The sequence below is a fragment of the Mesoplodon bidens genome (assembly GCF_964165515.1).
Source record: "Mesoplodon bidens genome assembly, chromosome: 3".
In the NCBI taxonomy this organism is placed as follows: domain Eukaryota; kingdom Metazoa; phylum Chordata; class Mammalia; order Artiodactyla; family Ziphiidae; genus Mesoplodon; species Mesoplodon bidens.
This window is the reverse complement of record NC_138178.1, coordinates 62,526,391-62,547,372: the sequence shown is the minus strand read 5'-3', so window position 1 is coordinate 62,547,372 and position 20,982 is coordinate 62,526,391. Positions and strand designations below refer to the sequence as shown.

Here is a 20,982-nt window from a genome sequence, read left to right as displayed (position 1 = left end):
AGGTCATAAGTGAAAAACATGGAATTAGTGAGTGAGTAGAGCAGGAGTTAGAGAAGTTGGCAGCTTTTCAAGTTCTAGGGTTGAAGCTTCACAGAATAACTAATTTTCAAGGCTGTGAGTTTCCCATTCCAGCCATACCCTCACTCAAACGTAGACATGATTTATGCTATAGCTAGACATCATTCTGGAGATTATCTTTGCCTTTCCTCTCTACTATTTCTGATTATCCTTTAGTTGCTGCATATGAACTGACACATGAGTCAGATTTTTCCCCTGCTAGTAGCCCATGAGATCAGTGCTGCAAACCTGTCCCAGCTCCACCCAAACCCCTGGTCATACTCTCACCTCTGCCTTCCCACACGTACCTGGAGCACTCCTGTCTTGCGTGAGCAGCTCTCCTCCCCCACAGCCTAGTTCAAATGTTAGCTTTTCTCCAACTTTCCCTGACTCTTTCCAGCAGTGTCCACTCCCTCAGTGCAATGTGGCTCTATACATACCCTCTGTTGGGGCTTCTTACACGTTCCTTTAACCATCCTTTTGGCGGTCTGGTTCCCTCTTGAGGCCAATCTCCATGTTCATTTTTGTGTCATGCTTTTCCATTTCTATCTCACCTTCCCCTTAGGTAGGATATAAAACATGTAACATGCTAATGTAAATATCTCTTGACTGATTGAATAAACTTTCCTTTAACCCTGTAATTCTGAAAGGAAGTGGAAGTTACGAATGTCCCCCACTCTGACTAGGAGCAAGTTCTTAGCATTGTTTCTAGAGGAAGTTTAGGGAGACTTTGCAGAATTCACCAAGCGTGAAGTAGATATGCTGACTCTGAAGGCATCAGATAGGCCTGATGTTACCAGATACATGCCTGACCATGGAGCTCACACCCCTTCTCCGTCCTCTGCCTGGTTACGGTTTCTTACCTGGTGTTTGGAGCAGCATCTTCTAAATTGAGTTGGTCTTTTCTGGGTCTACAGGGTAGGACCTCCCTTCACTTCATACAAGTTGGAGAAGTCCAGAGGACCAACAACAGGGGAGACTTTTACCCTGGCTCTGCTAGAAGATTGTTGACTGGTTGTTGTTGAGATTGAAGGGCAGTCAGTGATCAAGTACTCAAAGTCCCTTGGACAAAGATGGTACTAGACACTGCTCCCTGATCCCATCCAGTGTCTTGCTAAGGATGTTAGTGTTGCCCTGTATTGGGCACTAATTCACCTACTCTGATCTTTGTGTGTTATCACTTTATCTGCTCCTGAGCAGGAGATTGTCAATACCTCTGGCCGCTTCATCATCATCAACAGGGAAAATTACACTGAGCTGAGCATCACAAACCTGCAGATCACAGAAGATCCTGGCGAGTATGAATGTAATGCTACCAACTCCATTGGCTCTGCCTCCGTTGTCACCGTCCTCAGGGTACGGAGCCACCTGGCCCCACTCTGGCCCTTCCTGGGAATTCTGGCGGAAATCATCATCCTTGTGGTGATCATTGTTGTGTATGAAAAGAGGAAGAGGCCAGATGAAGTTCCTGACGGTAAGAACATCCCTACAAAATAGCTGTACTGTTGGGGCTGGTTTCCAAGCCTTGGGGTGGTTTCCAAGCACCCAAAGAGGACTATAAGAATGTTGGGATTCAGTCCCAAAAGGAGAGAAGGAAAAATTCTTATACTGGTTCCTCACCCCCTACCCCTAAGATTAGCCACCTTGAGCTATAATTATTAGCTCTGTTCCTCCATGTGGGTGTTCTCCAACCCCAGTCCCATCTGCCCTTCAGGCCCCTTGTGGGGAATGGGCAGTTGTCAGTCTCTTTGTTCAGCTCTGTCCTCCTTCAATACAGATCATCAGGCAGATTGAGCTTGAGGAGAATCCAAGTCAAGCCTAGAAGCCACCCCAAGATCGCAGGCCACCTGGCCTTTCAGGCAGATTTAAGGTATCTAATTGGTTGTCACATGGTTGCCTGGTATAGCCCCTGTAGGTAACTGCCCCAGTCCAGTCAGACTGTTATTGGGAAAAGCCATTGGAACAAGCCACTTTTTGGTTCCCTTGGTTGGTCCCTTCAGAAGGTTTTCAAGGTTTGTGGTGAAGCAGGCCCCTGCCATTTGGCTTTTTTGTCTGTCTCACAGACAAGAATGGTGGAGAGCATCTGATGCATTACCACCCCCAGTTTAAGACAGATAGCTAAGCAGTAACACCCTCAAGCTGGCCCAGGGTCCGAGAAGGGAGTGGATAATAGCAAGACCACAGCCAATTGTTAGGCATTGGAAAGAATAAGAATCTTAGATGGTTAGACATGCTTAGAGTCAGAAAAGTTCCTGGAAGTTACGTTTTTTTGTTATGGATGTTCCATTTCTAACCCTATGATTATAATGGGGGACACTACTGATGGAGACTTGCACCAGTAGTACTTCAGATTCCTCACTAGCTCCCCAGCCCCATCCTCTTGCCTTATAACAGCATCAGCGAAAACAAATTAATTGGCCAGCCAACCATCACCACCACTTGCCTGTCACTGATTGGACTGGAAGGGTGTGCACCTAAACTCAGTGCCTTGGGTGATGGGGAGGATGCCAACTCCAGTGTGACTGTTCTGGGTCTGTGCTTGTGCACTGTGGTGCTGTACCCTGCCCCAGAGAGCTGTCTGTGTCCCTGTGGCTGGCCAGGACCCAGTGCTAGCCGTGTGTGTCAGCAGAGAATGCTAAGGGAGGTCTGGTGCTCCCTCAGGAAGAGCGCAGCCCTGAAAGCATGCCAGTGGCTCCAGAGTCTCTGGAAGGACATGTTTGAGAGCAGCAGCCACCTCCCCTTCTTTTCCTTCCTTCTCAGCAGCTCCTAAGTCTCTCTGCCTGCACTAGGTAGAGCGAGTATTGTAGTGAGGCTGGTGAAAATGTTATTTGGTGACACTAGCGATGTATGTGGGGAGACCTGGTGGACTTCCATCCAAATGTACATTCACCAGTGAACTAGATAGAGGAATGGGATGGACGTCAGTTGGAAGCAGATGGGCCTTTGTAAATACATGGGCTTGTGCCCTGCAACATAAGAGTGTCCTGGGATTTTTACTTTCTTTCTCTTGGGTCCATAGAACTGCTATTCTATGAAGCAAAAGTGCTTTCTTAGGATTTTCATATATGCATAATGCTTTTCTCTCTAAATTTCTCTTTCTTGTTGCAAATTAGGACTTCCAAGGCAGAGTACCTATGTCTAGATCTGAGAGTAAAGGGGGAGAGTTGCCTGTCAGTGTGTTTTCAGCGTTGGCTTATTAGGAGCAGTTATGCCTCACTCCTGAAAAGGGCTGAATGCTTTTGCTTTGCTAAATACCGCCTTTCTCAGCTTTTGCTTTGGAAAGATTGAGATGCAAAAAGTCAGTAGGAAAAGGTAAAAATGGGCTTCAAAACCTGACTTTTTACTTTCAGACAAGGCTGGCTGCCCCTCTCTTGGCAGAGTGACACATTGGCTTAGCCTGTCCTGTCAGAGGTTGCCGTTGTCTTTGCAGGAAGCCGGTTCACTTACCAGGTTGCTATCCCAGCATATGTGGAAAAGACCATCAGGTTAGATTTGAGGAATGGTTAGTATTGGTTCTATCTGACAAGTGCAGGCACCTGCCCAGGGAAAGCAGCTATCTTTTTTTTTTAAGAGCTCCATGGCTGTTGAACACAAATGGGGACGAGTTTGTTATACAAGACACCTGTGGCCAGCAAATCTGAACAGCTTCCTGGAGGGAAAATACCTCTTTTAAGATAAATTATTATAGGCAGTGAATGAATCCTATGTAAAAGAGATGACTGCAGGGTAAGTGCAAAGTAAAACCTTCTTGCTCTAGTGTCTTAGAAGAATACTGTAATGCAAGCAGCTTTTACTTTGTTGTTGTTACTAAATTGGAGCGAAAAATCTGGAATGCTGGAATTATTGCAGTGTTTGCCTTCTCTCCATTCCCCTCCTGACAGCCAGCACCGTCCAGGCTCCATTCTCTATCACATGCCCTTGCTCGAGCATTTCCATCCCATAGTTTTCTTCTTTGTCTTTCTGCCTCTTTTTCTCAGACTCCTCCCTAGTCCTGCCCTCCCCTTTTTTCTTCTCTCCTGGAAGTAATTTTTTTGAAAATTTGATTGTTCCTCCTTGAGTTTTCCTTATGCCGTGTCTTTTTCTTCTTTAGCCATTTTCCCCTCAACTCCTATGTAATTCACAAGAGCAAACTCACTTCATATGCTTTCCTCCCATATGCCCTTCTTCAAATTTACATATAGATATATGCATACACTCCTTTTTGGAATGAATGAGGAGGTACCTTATACCTGATACAGATTTAGAGTTTTAGAGGTGATGAATTTTTACCTATCAGACAACAGTTTGTAATTCTGTGTTGACTTATTTATACCATTGTGAAAATTGCTTTTTAAAAAAAATAAGCTGACATGCTTTTTCTCTGCCAAATGAATACACTATTATCAAGATATAGCAGTGATTTATTTCTGACTCACTGGATGTTTTTTATATGAAAAAAGTTCATATAAAACTCATAGTATTCATATTTGGGCAGTCTGTGAGTTTTTGGTAACTCAGTGCTGTACTAGAAAAGCACTAAGGGAACAATACAAAAGTATAAAAACACACAAAGTTAAACTTATATAGTTTAGCCTGAGTATGTTTCACTAGAAGAGCAAATATTGCTTTAGATTTCTCACATAGAAAATACTTAGGGTTAAGGTTTAGCTGCTTCCAGGGGGGGAAAACAAAAGGCCCATGACTTTTTGTCTACTGGAGTATACTCAGGACATATTGTAAGTGAAACTTACATCTAAATCCCTTTTGGTCACTGTTACAGTGTCTTTGAGGATCGGTGCCCCAGTGGGTTGTCTTGTAGGTAGATTATCTGCATATCACCTTTAACCTTCAATGTTTTTAGTAACAGGTGAATTGTGGAGCCAAGTAAGGGCTTTGTTTTTTCAGTTTACTCACCTCCTGACTACATTCTCTGAAAATGTTAAATGATAATTCTCTAAAAAGACTAGATACAACTAGCATCCCTCTAGCCTTCCATCCACCTTACAGCTGGACATAAGTTTGGAGCTCACCTTGTGTGTTGGTTCCCTGCTGACTGAACCCAGAGAGTGATTAGTGTGCTTTTAAGTCTTTTCCCAATACCCTGGTGAGATCGGGAGTGAACCTGCTTAGTTGCTGGGGCCTTCAGTTCTGCTGCACATTTTACTGACCTTGAATGAAAACAGTAGGAGCTGATTTAAGAGAAGTGCTGGCATCAAAAAGAGTTTTCCATTATCACGTTAGGGAGATAATTTTATAAGCAAATATAGGCACTCTTCCTTTAAGTTACTGGTATAAAAGATCCTTGAGGTTTTGTGGGAACCATTTTTAGTGGCTGTGATGTATCCAAACTTTTTAACACTTTAGAATTAAGAGCTAGTCTAATGTTCCAAAGTCAGTTAAACGGTCAAAACATTGGTAGCCTATGAAGCTTTACAAGAGGCCAGGAATGTTGGAAAAGGAATGTGACTTTTAAAAATGATATGCAAAACACACATGTTGTCTCTTAACCAGGGGTCATCTGGGTCAGTAACAAGCTACCTTATGAAGAAAATACAATAGGACTGAATAAGGAAGGAAATTGAAAATAATTGTTACTCTCTTCTGGGTTTAATGCTGCTCTGCTGAGAGCAGGCAAAATTTAAGTGGGTTTAGAAACCATAAAACCTCATCCTCAGTGAGATGAAGGCAGTGAAAAAGGAGCTTTGACCAGTCAACTTACTTTGACATTAAAGCCATCTTTTTGGAGGTGGTATTGTATCAGGTAATCTGTTATTTACTAGGCATTGCAGAGCACCCTTCCAGATTCTGAGGCGATGTAGGGGAATGAGGGCTCTAATGCATTCGGTTGGGAAGACAACATTCAGCTGAATGAATCAGTGTGTGCAACAGGTCCACCAGGAACTTCACTCATAAGATGGATTCCAGAAGCATCTTGTTTCCACTCTCCCCCAGCCCTCTTCCTCTCATCTAGTCAGTGGCTGTGAGTAATACCCAGCTGGAGAGAACAGTCATTGTTTAAGCGGCTGTCTTTTGCCCTGAGGGTTTGGGGGTATGTTGATATTTGTCGGTTACTATGACTTCTTTTTTTTCCCCCCTCAATTGCATCAAACCCTTAAAACATGGTGGTAAGTGAGCGATATGCATGCTTTTGGAGTTTGTTTAATCTCCGCTTCAGTCTATACGATGCACAGTTCATAATGTTAACACTTTTCTTCAAGTTTACTTCATTCACTTTCACAACTAATTTGGATTTCAGTTTGCTGTTTAATCCTCATTTACTTTCATTTTCTTACCTTTTATCTGTAGTTCTGTTCTTTCCCTCTCTCCTGATTTCCTTGTTAGAGGTCAAGTTGTTTTTTTGTTTGACCTGTAAAGGGAGAGTGATGCTGCAGATAGTGATTCAGTCCAGGAAAGTGGGAGACTTGAGGCTCTTCTCCTTGTTCCTTATAAATGTGGAAGTGGATTTGGGGAGAGAGATGAAGGGGCTCGTGAGACGTAGGCACAAGTGTGAATAGCAACTGCTGCCACTTGCAGGCATGGCAGCTACTCCAGAGCCACTGTTGCTAGAACCCCTCATGCAGCCCTTTGCACGTTATCGGCTTGTTGGGCTGGAAAATGACGTCATTAGTCAGACACCAGGGCATACATATATCCCCATTACTGAAGAAAGAAAAGCTCATGGTGTGAAGTGCTTGGGTTAGTGCTGAAGTGTCACGCTTTGAAAAGATTAGCTTGGCTATCGCGATTCCCTCTTCCCTTTTTTTCTCTTAAAATTGGGAGTAGATTGGTGATATTCTTGAATCAGCTATCTTGCTTTAGAATTTTGTGTTTTCGGGTGCACAGCCAGAGCACTAAAAATATTCTAAGTTTGCTCCTGTGTCCTTTCCTGTAAGTCCCAGAAGTGCTTAGTTCCTAGCATGTAGCTGAGCTGGCTTGGCCAGGATGCTGAGAGCGTTAGGGTGTTGTGGTGAGGGAGGATCTAGGCTGGGCTCGTGGGTCTCAGTACCTGGTACGTCTTTGTATATCTCCACTGTATACACAGCACACAGATGTCTTGGGTGTCTGAGTCTTAAGTTTGTTCTCTGTACTGTTCGATAGTGTACTATTGTTAGTAGTAGAATCCTGTGGACACTGGTGTGTTGCTAGCCTATTGTTCTGGCTAAATCACTGGTTTGTGGTTAGTTTTGTTTCTGTTTTGTTTTGTTGTTTTTTCTTTTTTTTGAAATCTTTTTTTCTCCAGTCACTGTGTGTGCTGGCAGTGGCTTTGCCTCTCCGTTGCCTCAAAGGAACAGGTGGAGCAATGTCTCCCTCTGACAGACATTACTCCTGACGTGTGCTCCTGCAGATGCCTACACTGAGACTGTAATCTCCATAACTGCTTCATGTGCACCAAGCCCCCTTGTGGAATCCTGCTGAGAGTTTTTCTAGAAGCCTTCAGTTCTGAATCATTTAGTCTACCTGACGTTTGTAAAATAAAAAGAAACTAAGAGCACTTAACTTGTTTCCCCCACCTTTGTGGGCCTTAAAAAAAAAAAAAATCTGTGTGTGTGTGTACAGACACACACACACACACACACACACACATACACAGACACATATATCCCTGATTACAGGGGACCAAGTTGCCTTTGGTTGAAACAGGAAGGAAAAACTTACAAATCAGAATCAGAAAATACCAATTTAAGAAGGCACCTAAACTCAGATAATGTAAGCTTTTCGATTAAAAAGAAAAAAAAAAAACTCATGGCTCATCTGGGTTTGGGCTCTGGTTTTGGCCAGGGCACAAGAGTGAGCCAGTTTTTCTATCTGAAGTCTTTTCTAGAGGGATGTCAGCACCATTCAGCTTTCCCTGGTCTGTCACAGAACATCCTCTGGTCTACCTACACTTGTTGCTGGCGTAGCCTAGCCTGGCTGACCCAGTATTAGGTTGAACCATTGTGGCCTCCTCTATCTCATTCTCCAGACTAAAGACTCTCCTAAAGATTACAAAACAGCAAGAACAGTGTCCTTTGGGGAAGTGAGGATGTGTGGTTAAACATATAGAACATACACATCCATCTACGTTGCAGGATTGAGCCAAAACTATACATGCATTCACCACAAGAAAACAAACAGCAGGATTTTACAACTGAAATGTTGGTTTGTCTTCTCATCTATTTAAGAGTGAACCACTGGAACTTGGGGACAAGATGAGTATAATGATATTGCAGCCTATCTGTCCGCTACAGTTGCAGTTTTTCATGACAAGCATTCAAAGTGTTAACTAAAACCATTGAAACAACATACCTGCCATTAAAAACCTGAATCTAGAAATAATAACTCCATGAGTGTTTTGCACCTCCAGATGGAATGGCCTTGAATAAATGCTATGAATAGCCATGTTTGCCACTTGCCGTTTGCTGTTCTGTTAATCCTTATGCAGTCTCACAGTTTTCTCCTTTCTTCTTCTGTCTCTCAATGGATTATTAAAAACTGAACACCTGTGTAGACGATGAACCAGCTGGGCCAATGTAAGTAGTTTATTTGACACTGATTCAGTAGTTTCTGGTTGGGTTATTTTGTATTTGCCGTTTAATCAAAGGGCTAGCTAAGACTGTAGGGGAAGACAGTGAGTGGAAACAGTGTTGCAGTGTAGACTTCTTAGCCAGACATGGAGTTGACTGATTGCCATTTGATTCCCAGGACAGGCTGTACAGTTTTTTTAGTAGCAATACAAAGTGGAATACCATGCAAAAAAAATGCTTAAAATTTGCACACCCCATATGTTTAAATTGATAATGTGGGGGAAATCACCAGTATATCTGAGACTTCAGGTTTTGTTAAAGTTAATTTCAAGCTCGACTATAGCATGGATAAACTGCCTGGCTCCATTAAAGTGCGTGTATCCAAGAAACAAAATTGCAAATTTTGAATCAATCCAAGATTAGCAGAATCTCCTAGAGATGGGGACTAAGGAGCCAGAGGCAGGCAAACAGTGCCCAAATTATTAAGTGCCAGAGGGCACAGCACTGCCTGTATATAATTAAGTATCTTTTATTATTTGAGAAGAGACAGTGGTGTTGAGTAGAGAAAAAACTACTATTTCACCTTGATAGTAATTATAGTTTACAAATCAAAGGGAAAGTTACCGGTATATTGTCTGCCTTGGGAGTCAAAAGGATCTATTAATTTAAGGTATGTAGGCACTTTACACAGGAATATTGATTGTGTATTAATATTGTGGAATAAAACTTCTTACTATACCAGGGATGGCAGTAAGTGGAAGACTCCCTGTATTTCCGTGTGTTATACTTTCAAAAGTTGCTACTGACCTTGAGTTTAACTCTTGTAAATGCAATTTTTCCTCCAAAGGAAAACCAACTCTACCAACAATCACAAAGATAAAAACTTGCGCCAGAGAAACACAAATTAAGTACTACTTGTAATGTAAGTATGGCCTTCTTTAGAAATTTTAAAAAATTATATTCAAATGAATGTGCCTCTGTTGACCTTATTAAAAATTCTTCAATAGTTGGTGTTATGTTGAAAGATCTTTTAGTTGATTTCAAGAGCAGCCAGTACTGGTGGAACAAGTTGTCTCTCCAGTGTAGCAGCTGGAAAGGAAGATTTTCAGCTGAGCTCTTCCACTTATTTACATAAATGGTTTTCAGAGTATGTAAGATGTTTCAAAACACCACTTTACTTACATCTTTAAGAAGAGGTAAAAATGAAATTGTCACCTTCTTAGGTGGATTATTCTCAGAGGCCAATTCGTCCCACTTTGCTGCTGAGGGCAAGGCAAGAATGGTGGCCAGGCACAGCTGGGCTGGAGTACCTTCCGGTTAGGCACATGGAGATCAGAATTCCACACCGCATCCCTGAGCATGCATGCTGTTTGAACCAAAGCTTTGTTTTATAGGCACTTGGTGTAGTCTTAATAGTGCATATTCTCTTTTAATTTCTAAATACTCTTTCTTCACAGATCCTTAGGTTCCTGAAACTGGTGGCAACATGACCTGCTAAATTTTCTGCTTGTACCTCTTTGGTTCTTTCCCTTTCAAGTGAGCAGCACCATGATGACTGTCTAAAGCATGCCTTATTTAGCCTCTCCTGTAAGGGTGACCTAGCCAGGTACATTTTAAACAATGCTTCAGTGTAGAAGGTGTAAACTATTTTGGGCTTGATGTGCTGTGAATGTTGCTTTTTTTTTCCCCCCTTTGGTAGAATATTTAAATAGAAGTAGAAAGGTCCTCTGAGGATCAGATCATGCATGCACCGTTTTTTACTTAATGCAGCTGTTCAATTGGCAAAGCTCTAAAATGCACTGCTGCCATCTAGTGACACATTTTTGTAAAGTACAGCAAAACCTACAGATATATACAGTATATAAATATATATATATATTTATATTTTTGGGGGTGGGAGAAATCCAAAATAAAATAAATGCTTGTTTCATTTTTAAGCTGCTGATACTCATTCCTTACTGTATGTTGTCAGATGAGGAAACTGTTCAGTTCTGGTACATAAAGATGAGTAATATAAACTGAAATCTATAATTTTAAGGGCTTAACCTATGACTTTGATAAGAAGCTGGAACAGTCCACTGAATGGATATAATGAACTGCAGTATATATGTATGATTGCTTTTTAAGTGATTATTTTTTCTTTTGTTAAATCATGTAAATTCTTAAATCCTTTTGCACTGATGTGTTGAACCTAATTGTACATTCAATTAAGGCAAACTTTTATAATTTACCTTTTGTTTTCAATGACCTTGAAATGTTACAGCATGGTATTCTATGCAACTAGTTATACTTTGAGGTTGACACTGTATTTTTTCATTGATTGAGTGTAGATTTTCACACCCGGCAGGGTTCTCACACGGTGCGTAATGGTAGATGCATGTACTTGTGTTTTGTGTAATTGTTGAAGTGCAATGATGTATAAAAACGTGGATTCACCTGTTTTTAAAAATAAAACTGATAAAAGGTGTTGGAATAATACTCTTTATTCTAGTATCTTCTCTAATCTTAGGAGGAAGCATTTTTTCCATTGCGCTGAAGTTCTTCAGTTCTGTATGTACATAGAATGTTAGTTGCTCAGCTCTGTCAGCTTTTTTAGTTCCTTTTCCACCTCTTCCACAAATGCTGGGAAATTCTGATCCATGAGGCACAAGCGTAGAAAGGGACCTAACTCTTCTGTGTTCCATGCAGATTGTTCATAGACCACGGGCAGCTTCTCTGATGCCAGGAGAGACTGTGGGGATTCCAGAAGAGTAGTTTATTAGAGATTACAGGAGAAAACAACAGCCTAAATAATAGAACACAGAAAAATTTTGCCTTAAGGAAAGATCTGGGAAACAGACACGAAAAATTAGTGTCAATTAGCTTTGCAGAGTTCCTTTACATAATGTTTCTAAATGTACAAAGTGAGATAAACTTGTATCCTTAGGTATTTCAAGTATATTAATGAAACGATTTGCAAAGATCCTGCTTCAATGAAGAGTATGGTGCTGATAAGTTTGTGGATTGATAAAGCCTATTGATGAATGGACGCCACTAACTTAGTTCATCCTTTCCACCTTATAGGTGGAAGAATGGGTGCGAGCAGTTCATCATACGGAAACTGGGTTCTAAATGTAATACAGAGAGGTCACAAACTGACCATCCCAAGGGCACAATTATCTCGCTTTTTCTGGTCCTATCCGTGAGACTTGACAAGTAGAGGCATGTATCCATCACCACAATCAAGACAGAACATTTCCACCACCCTCAGGAAGTTCCTCATGCTACCTGCTCTTGTCAGACCCTCAACCCTTGGCAACCATGATCTGTTTTCCATACCTTATAGTTTTGCCTTTTCCAGAACGTCATGTAATGTGTTTTTCACATGCTATTTGCCATTTGTATGCCTTCTTTGGTAACTTGTATTTTAACACCATTTGACTAAGCTGCCAATATTTAAATACTAGGAGAGTTCAAATAAAAGTCTAACTGAGCTTGGTTATTCGGAAGATAAGGCGACAGTGGATCCACAGTCCCACGTGACGAAGATGGCTCCAGCTCTGTGCGTGGTTCAATTACGTCTGGGCCTTTGATTCAGCCTTCTTATTCGCTCCTCATGTTAATTCTACTTAGGTAGGTGGTTTTCTACCCTTTCCATGGATGGCATGGTTTGGTATATATGTATACAACTGACATTTCTCTAGGAACTATCTATAATAGAACTTGACTTTTCTAAATTCAAACCAGACTGTATCTAAAGGTAGAAAGAAGAAAATGAAAGTAAAATGGAGCCCTGTTCTCCAGTGAGAGCCACCGTTAACATGTTAGTATATCTCCTTCCAAACTTACGTTGTGTTTTTGCTACAAAAATCATGCATGCTATTTTGTAGCCTTTTAAAAACAATGTACTATGAATATCTTTCCATGTCAATAGATACAGACATCACTTTTAGTGACTACATTTTTATCGCGCCTGTGGTTACAGCACTCTTTAACCACTCAGTATCCTATTCGTGAATAATTACGTTTCCAATTTTACTATAAAAAACACTGAAAAACATCCTTGTATGTATATTTGTGTAGATGAAATGGTATTATAGGTAATAAGATATACAGTTAAATTTTATCTGTATTGCTGAGTTGCTCTCAAAGAGTTTTACCAAACTTATATTCAAAGAACAACTTGTCTAGAAGGTTAGAGCAAACAAGTAACATATCTGAGCTCCCAGCCTGGTGCTTTTTCTTTATACATGGTTCTTCTATATGATGTAAATAAACTGGGCTGAGGTACACCTTTTATAGCAACTGATACTTCCTGAATAAGGACATCACACACTGCCTTGCTCATGTTTTTTTCTGTGACTCAGCCACTCTGAATCAGTTAACCTGTAACCCCAGTGCAGATATGAGGCTACAAACTGGGCACTATAACGTCTGCCCCGTGATTGTCCATTTATTTTGAGTGAGTGGTGAGCCAGATGGAGAAAACACCTGTATTTTCTTTCTTACACCACTATTAGCACAGTTTAATAGATAAATTAAAAAGGAAATTCATCCTTGAATATTGATGAATTCCTTGCAGAATTCTGTGGTGTGGAAAGCATAGGCTGAGAGCCTGCTGTCGAGCACAGCAGGGAATGCAGTGAGGAGGAGACCATCTTCAGGAGCTCCCAGCAGAACAGGCCTCAGGAACCCTGAGCGAGCCTGAATGAATAGTTCTGCAGGAGTCTGTGGTAACAGCAAACTGCAAAGGGAGAGGGCATGTCCGAAAGCAGTTCTGTGGTAACAGAGTTGAATCCTCCCGGGTCTCCACACATCCTTAGCCCCCACAGAAACTATCCTTGATATGACTCCAAATTCATATTGATATTTGTCTTAGAAGAGTTTCCAAATTTCATTTCCAAAATTAAATTGAAATTCTTAACTGTATTCCTCTTTCTGGGATAGGTGGTGAATAAATTCTTTATCTCACACATTTAAAGGCTAACACTATAGACCACTCTTCATCTTTTATTTCCTCTTTCTGGGATAGGTGGTGAAAAAATTCTTTATCTCACACATTTAAAGGTTAACACTACAGACCACTCTTCATCTTTTATTTCCTCAGGAGAATAGCTCTTCAGTATGTGTCATCGTGTCTAATCTTACAAGGGTAGGTGGAGATGGCCTGTCTCTCTGTCTTTACCATCTTCTATAGCAACATTTTAAGTTACTGTTCTTAACTGGACTGAACAGAGGGATACAAATTCTTCAGGATCACTGTTTTTCCTGACATGAAAACTGAACATGGAAATAGGCCCTACCTGAGCTAACCAGGCCACTGAGGTCCTTCCTCTTGGAGTGCCTGTGCCAGCTGGTACCCACTGTTGCTGCTCCGGGTTCTGGTGTGACTGCAGTGAAACTACATGCAATTAGGCGAATGGCTGAACAGGTCATTAAAGAAGTGGAAACACATGCATTCGTGTTCAAAGAAAGAAAACATCAGTGAAAGTGGTAAGATTGTTGGTGTAGTCTGTCCTGGTTTAAGCTTGGCTGTTACTTGATTTACCACAGTAGAGGTACAGACAGAGTTTAAATCTGAGGCGCCTGCCCTGTGCCTGGTGTTCCTTAGGTCTCATAGGCTGGCAGTGCTTTTTCTTGTCTGACACCGTGGTGTACTTCTGTCTTCAGAGGCCCAGCCCAGGACCATGTGTTGACACTGGAGGGCAGTGGACATTGCCCAGCTTCTGATAATCATGATTTGTCACCTTCTAAAAATTATTACTCAAGTAATACATGTTCACTGTGAAAAAGGAAAATGGGAAAAAAACCTATAGTTGCAAGATAATCTTACATTTTTAATAAAAGTTTTAAAAAATCTCATTTTAGACATTCTGAGGGAATGAGTTCTTCTGTTAGTAAAATTCCTAGATATCTTCATTCAACAATGTTTTGTGCCTACTGTGTACTAGACACTGGGGTGATAAAGGGAAGGGAGCCACAAAGAACAAGGTAGAGGTCCGGCCCTCAAGAACCTACAGCCCAGTAAGAACTTAGCAAGTAAAACAACAATTAGAATGCAACCCAGGAAGTGCTGGAATGGAGGTAAATAAGACTTAAGGCTTAGAGTGGAAGGGAGTACAGGAGGGGTGTGTGCGCTAAGCATGAAGGGTAGGAATGCTTTAGAGTCCAAGCTGCATCAAAGGAACCTGTTATAGGAGGTTTGTTCTCTAGCAGAACACAGGGGATGTTTTCTAGGCAAACGGAGTGAATAAGGTATAGAAGGAGGCCTGGAGGCATAAGAGGCTCTGAGGGCTGCTTCTACCTAAAAGCATAAACTTTTCCAAGAGCCCCACCACTCCTCCTTCCTAGCCACATGTCTGCAGGCCTGGTTATGTTTTGGATACATGTGGTGCTTGTAGTGCTAATCTCCAGACAGTTGTGAGCTAGTGGTATCACTCAGGGAGAATCCAAGACCCTCCCTGGAAGGTGTCTCTATCAGCAGCATGTTCTGACTGCCAGAAGTAAATGTTCTACATGGAAGCTGACTGTTGCTAGTTAGTGTGTATTAGCAGAAATGCATACCTGGAAGCATCAAAAATGGGGTGGCAGAGAGGAAGGAAAGAACAGAGAAAAGAAAACTAGTCAAGAATACTAAAATAAAAATGAGCAAAAAGGTAAGGGACTTTAATGAGTCTAGAATCCTTAGGCAAGCCCCATTTCTCAATTTAGTTTCCTTATCTGGAAAAGTCGGACTCTAATGTTTCTTCCAGCTCTGATATTTGATGTTTTCCTAGGAGACCCATCAGTTCAGCTCACACTGTGTTCTTCAAACAACTGGGAAAGACACCAGCCAAAATTCATATGCCATACACACTGACCTATAGCCAAGTGTGATGGAAGCAGCTGAGGCTACTGGGGTGGCCCTAAGGATTGGACAGTCCTCTGCCCAAGTGCAGAGAGATGGAAGGTTCTGTGCACACAGGAACGAGTCCCTGGCCGCTTTCTGCTGGACTACTTGTGCTAACAGAGGAAAGAGTTCACCTAGGAACTGCCCCCCTCTCTGAGTAGGCTGGGTTGCCTTAGAAGCCCTCAGGTTGAGAAATATCTGGTTAGGCCACAATTAGAAAAATTAGAAGGCTGAGGAAAACAAAATAAGAGCCAGGAAGTGACTCAAGAACTTGAAATAGAAAGACATGGAATTATCTCTATTTGCAAAGAAGAGAATAGCTGTTTTAGACAAAAGAAAATATATAGGCCAGAGCTTGCACCTCTTGAATTGGATTCTGAAAAAGGGAGCATGATAGCAAATTTGCACAGCAGCAGCTAAGGGCAAGCCTTAGGAGTTTTTGGCATTAGGAAGACTAGAATGTTCTAGGTAGGTAGTGCTTCAGAATGCCTGCATGCTGGTGAATTAACCCAGGAGCTTTATCTTGTCTCCTGCTCTGCAGCATCAAGACACTCCGTCTTTATCATGGCCCTATTGACTCGTGAGTTCTTACCCTCGGTAATAACTGACCAGGATGCTCATTTGTTCATTTGCAAGGGAAGGCAGATCTGAAAGGGTAACAGCACTGGCAGTAATAGTAATAATGGATCATGTTATTTAGGTATTTGCCAGGTGTTGTCCTAGCTGCTTATAGAAAGAATTTCAGTCTCACCATTTTACAGATGCGTGACTTGCATGAGATCACGTAGCTACTCATAGGGCTAGGATTCAAACCTAGATCCATTTTGATTCCAAAGCCTGTGGTCTTTGCACCACACTGTGCCATCTCATCTACTCAGAACACCAAACTACAGATCAAAGGAAGACTTGAATAGAGAATCAAGAAAAAACATGAAAGTTTTGTCATAAGCAAGAAAGTACCTTACAATAAGCCATTCCATCCCATTTGTAGAGAGGAGATTCTTAAAGAATACAGCAGCAGCTGATGAGGCAAAAATATTTTAAACTAGATCCAGGGTTTGTAAAAACCCCAGCTTTAGTGTTAAGACATGTTCACAACAAAAGTCATGCAGAAACAAATGAAGGGGAAGAATTCTAAAACATCAAAATCTGATTTGGCAAATTAAACAGTCAAGAAGAAATCATACAGTACTTGTTTAAAGAAAAACACTTTATGATAAATACTGTAAATCTATGTTTGCCTCAGATAAACTATGAAAAGAAAGTTGGTGATAAAACAGCAAAGGTGAATTGTCTTGGCCCAGTGAGTTTAAGGGGAACTTCCAGGATGAAGTGATGGAAAGCCAGGTTTGGAAAATCATTACTCAAAATAGAAAATGAGAAAACCCAGCTTGAAACTAGAATTTCATCCCAAGAGCAGAGGTAGCTTATGCTAGCAGCATGTGGGACTATGCCAAAGAAATGCTAGAATATGTACCTCGAGGAGAAATTCTGTAATAAAGATTCTCAAACTTTTATCACAAGACTCCTTTACACTCTTACAAACAGCTTTTGTTCTGAGTTACATATGATATTTATCTGTTAGAAATTAAAACAAAAATTTTATTCATTTAAAACTTGTAAAACCATTATATATTAAAAACATTTTAATGAAAACTATATTTCCTAACAAAAGTATAATGACTTTTGCAAATCTCTTTAATATCTAGCTAGACTCTCCTATCCACTTCTGCACTCAATCTGCCGACACATGTTGTTCTGGTTGAAGTATATGAAGAAAATCTGGCTTCACACAGATATATAGATGGAAAGTTTTTTTTTTTTTTTTTTTTTTTTTTTTTTTTTTTGCTGTACGCGGGCCTCTCACTGCTGTGGCCTCTCCCGTTGCGGAGCACAGGCTCCGGACACACAGGCTCCGCGGCCATGGCTCGCGGGCCCAGCCGCTGCGCGGCATGTGGGATCTTCCGGGATAGGGGCACGAACCCGTGTCCCCTGCATCGGCAGGCGGACTCTCAACCACTGCGCCACCAGGGAAGCCCAAGTTTTTTTTTTTTAAATGGGTTTTTCAGGTAATTGTGGATATTCCTTGATATGACACCAAAACTCAACAAGTGGTAGTTTCTTAAAGGTTAGTTTTAAGGTAGAATCTGAAATCACAGCAAGGAATTTTTTATACTGTTATATTAAAATCCTTTGGTCTAAGCAATCTCTGTACTGTTTTCCATAGCAGTTGTACCAATTTACATTCCCACCAAGAGTGCACCAAGGGTTCTCTGTTCTCCACATCTTGTCTTTTGCATAATAGCCATTCTGACAGGTGTGAGGATATCTCATTGTGTTTTTTTTATCGTTTTATTTTTATTCAAACATGAGTAAGTACAAAATAATACAAAATACATGAAGACATAAATGATACATTGATCACTTGAGTATCCACTATTAATTTTAAGATAATAAAAAACAGCATTAACTTTGAAGTCATTCTCATTAATGTTTTTTTAAACTTTTTATTTTATATTGGAGAAGCGATATATGATATTTGTTTCTCTGACTTCACTCAGTATGGCAATTTCTAGGTCCATCCATGTTGCTGCAAAAGGGCATTATTTCATTCTTTTTAATGGCTGAGTAATAGTTCATTGTATATATGACCACATCTTCTTTATTCATTCCCCTGTAGATGGACATTTAGGTTGCTTCCATGTCTTTGCTATTGTAAACAGCGCTACAGTGAACACTGGGGTGCATGTATCCTTTAGGGCTATGTTTTTCTCCAGATATATGCCCAGGAGTGGGATTGGAGGATCATATGGTAGCTCTATTTTTAGTTTTTTAAGGAACCTCCATACGGTTCTCCACAGTGGCTGTATCAATTTACATTCCCACCAACAGTGCAAGAGGGCTCCCTTTTCTCCAGCCCTCTCCAGCACTTGTTGCTTGTAGATTCTCTGATGTTGCCCATTCTAACTGGTGTGAGGTGATACCTCATTGTAGTTTTGATTTGCATTTCTCTAATAATTAGTGATGTTGAGCAGCTTTTCATGTGCTTCTTGGCCATCTGTATGTCTTCTTTGGAGAAATGTCTATTTAGGTCTTCTGCCCATTTTTGGATTGGGTTGTTTGTTTTTATAATATCGAGCTGCATGAGCCATTTATATATTTTGGAGATTAATCCCTTGTCCGTTGATTCGTTTGCAAATATTTTCTCCCATTCTGAGGGTTGCCTTTTCGTCTTGTTTATGGTTCACTTTGCTGTGCAAAAGCTTTGAAGTTTCATTAGGTCCCACTTGTTTATTTTTGTTTTTATTTCCATTACTCTAGGAGGTGGATCAAAAAAGATCTTGCTGTGATTTATGTCAAAGAATGTTCTTCCTATGTTTTCCTCTAAGAGTTTTATAGTGTCTGGTCTTACATTTAGGTCTCTAATCCATTTTGAGTATATTTTTGTGTATGGTGTTAGGGAGTCTTCTAATTTCATTCTTTTACATGTAGCTGTCCAGTTTTCCCAGCACCACTTATTGAAGACACTGTCTTTTCTCCATTGTATATCTTTGCTTCCTTTGTCATAGATTAGTTGACCATAGGTGCATGGGTTTATCTCTGGGCTTTCTATCTTGTTCTAGTGATCTGTGTTTCTGTTTTTGTGCCAGTACCATATTGTCTTGATTACTGTAGCTTTGTAGTATAGTCTGAAGTCAGGGAGTCTGATTTCTCCAGCTCCGTTTTTTTCCTTCAAGGCTGCTTTGGCTATTCGGGGTCTTTTATGTCTCCATACAAATTTTAAGATGACTTGTTCTAGTTCCGTAAAAAATGCCATTTGTAATTTGATAGGGATTGCATTGAATCTGTAGATTGCTTTGGGTAGTAGAGTCATTTTCACAATATTGACTCTTCCAATCCAGGAACATGGTATATCTCTCCATCTGTTGGTATCATCTTTAATTTCTTTCATCAGTATCTTATGGTTTTCTGCATACAGGTCTTTTGTCTCCCTAGGTAGGTTTATTCCTAGGTATTTTATTCTTTTTGTTGCAAAGGTAAATGGGAGTGTTTCCATAATTTCTCTTTCAGATTTTTCATCTTTAGTGTATAGGGATACAAGAGATTTCTGTGCATTAATTTTGCATCCTGCAACTTTACCAAATTCATTGATTAGCTCTAGTAGTTTTCTGGTGGCATTTTTAGGATTCTCTATAGTATCATGTCATCTGCAAACAGTGACAGTTTTACTTCTTCTTTTCCAATTTGTATTCCTTTTATTTATTTTTCTTCTCTGTTTGCTGTGGCTAGGACTTCCAAAACTATGTTGAATAGCGGTGAGAGTGGACATCCTTGTCTCGTTCCTGATCTTAGAGGAAATGCTTTCAGTTTTTCACCCTTGAGAATGATGTTTGCTGTGGGTTTGTTGTATATGGCCTTTATTATGTTGAGGTACCTTCCCTCTATGCCCACTTTCTGGAGACTTTTATCATAAATGGGTGTTGAATTTTGTCAGAAGCTTTTTCTGCATCTATTGAGATGATCATATGGTTTTTCTCCTTCAATTTGTTAATATGGTGTATCACATTGATTGATTTGTGTATATTGAAGAACTCTTGCATCCCTGGGATAAATCCCACTTGATCATGGTGTATGATCCCTTTTAATGTGTTGTTGGATTCTGTTTGCTAGTATTTTGTTGAGGGTTTTTGCATCTATATTCATCAGTGATATTGGTCTGTAATTTTCTTTTTTGGAGTATCTTTGTCTGGTTTTGGTTATCAGGGTGATGGTGGCCTCATAGAATGAGTTTGGGAGTGTTCCTTCCTCTGTAGTTTTTTGGAAGAGTTTGAGAAGGATGGGTGTTAGCTCTTTTCTAAATGTTTGATAGAATTCACCTGTGAAGCCATCTGGTCCTGGGCTTTTGTTTGTTGGAAGATTTTTAATCACAGTTTCAATTCCATTATTTGTGATTGGTCTGTTCATATTTTCTGTTTCTTCCTGGTTCAGTCTTGGAAGGTTATACCTTTCTAAGAATTTGTCCATTTCTTCCAGGTTGTCCATTTTATTGGCATAGAGTTGCTTGTAGTAGTGTCTTAGGATGCTTTGTATTTCTGCAGTGTCTGTTGTAACTTGTCCTTTTTCATTTCTAATTTTATTGATTTGAGTCCTCTCCCTCTTTTTCTTGATGAGTCTGGCTAATGGTTTATCAATTTTGTTTCTCTTCTGAAAGAACCAGCTTATAGTTTTATTAATATTTGCTATTGTTTTCTTTGTTTCTATTTCATTTATTTCTGCTCTGATCTTTATGATTTCTTTCCTTCTGCTAACTTTGGGTTTTGTTTGTTCTTCTTTTTCTAGTTCCTTTAGGTGTAAGGTTAGATTGTTTACTTGAGATTTTTCTTGTTTCTTGAGGTAGGCTTGTATAGCTATAAACTTCCCTCTTAGAACTGCTTTTGCTGCATCCCATAGGTTTTGGATTGTTGTTTTCATTGTCATTTGTCTCTAGGTATTTTTTAATTTCCTCTTTGATTTCATCAGTGATCTCTTGGTTATTTAGTAACGTATTGTTTAGCCTTCATGTGTTTGTGTTTT

General features: G+C 40.4%; 2 protein-coding genes across 2 annotated transcripts in view; one reads left to right on the top strand and one right to left on the bottom strand.

Annotated features, from left to right (window-relative positions):
• Positions 1-11,016, top strand: part of NPTN (neuroplastin) — a 55,324-nt gene extending 44,308 nt beyond the window's left edge. The window contains exons 5-8 of the mRNA XM_081227635.1: positions 1,258-1,531; positions 8,525-8,546; positions 9,388-9,462; positions 9,998-11,016. Of these exons, the coding sequence (XP_081083761.1) occupies positions 1,258-1,531; positions 8,525-8,546; positions 9,388-9,448 (357 nt within the window). The 3' untranslated portion in view covers positions 9,449-9,462; positions 9,998-11,016. The remainder of the gene's footprint in view (positions 1-1,257; positions 1,532-8,524; positions 8,547-9,387; positions 9,463-9,997) is intronic.
• A 77-nt stretch (positions 11,017-11,093) lies between these two features.
• The window catches only part of REC114 (REC114 meiotic recombination protein), a gene marked incomplete at its 5' end in the record, with an annotated part of 107,135 nt that continues 97,246 nt past the window's right edge, over positions 11,094-20,982 (bottom strand). The window contains 2 exons of the mRNA XM_081227636.1: positions 11,094-11,271; positions 13,823-13,909. Coding sequence (XP_081083762.1) covers positions 11,107-11,271; positions 13,823-13,909 — 252 coding nt within the window. The 3' untranslated portion in view covers positions 11,094-11,106. The remainder of the gene's footprint in view (positions 11,272-13,822; positions 13,910-20,982) is intronic.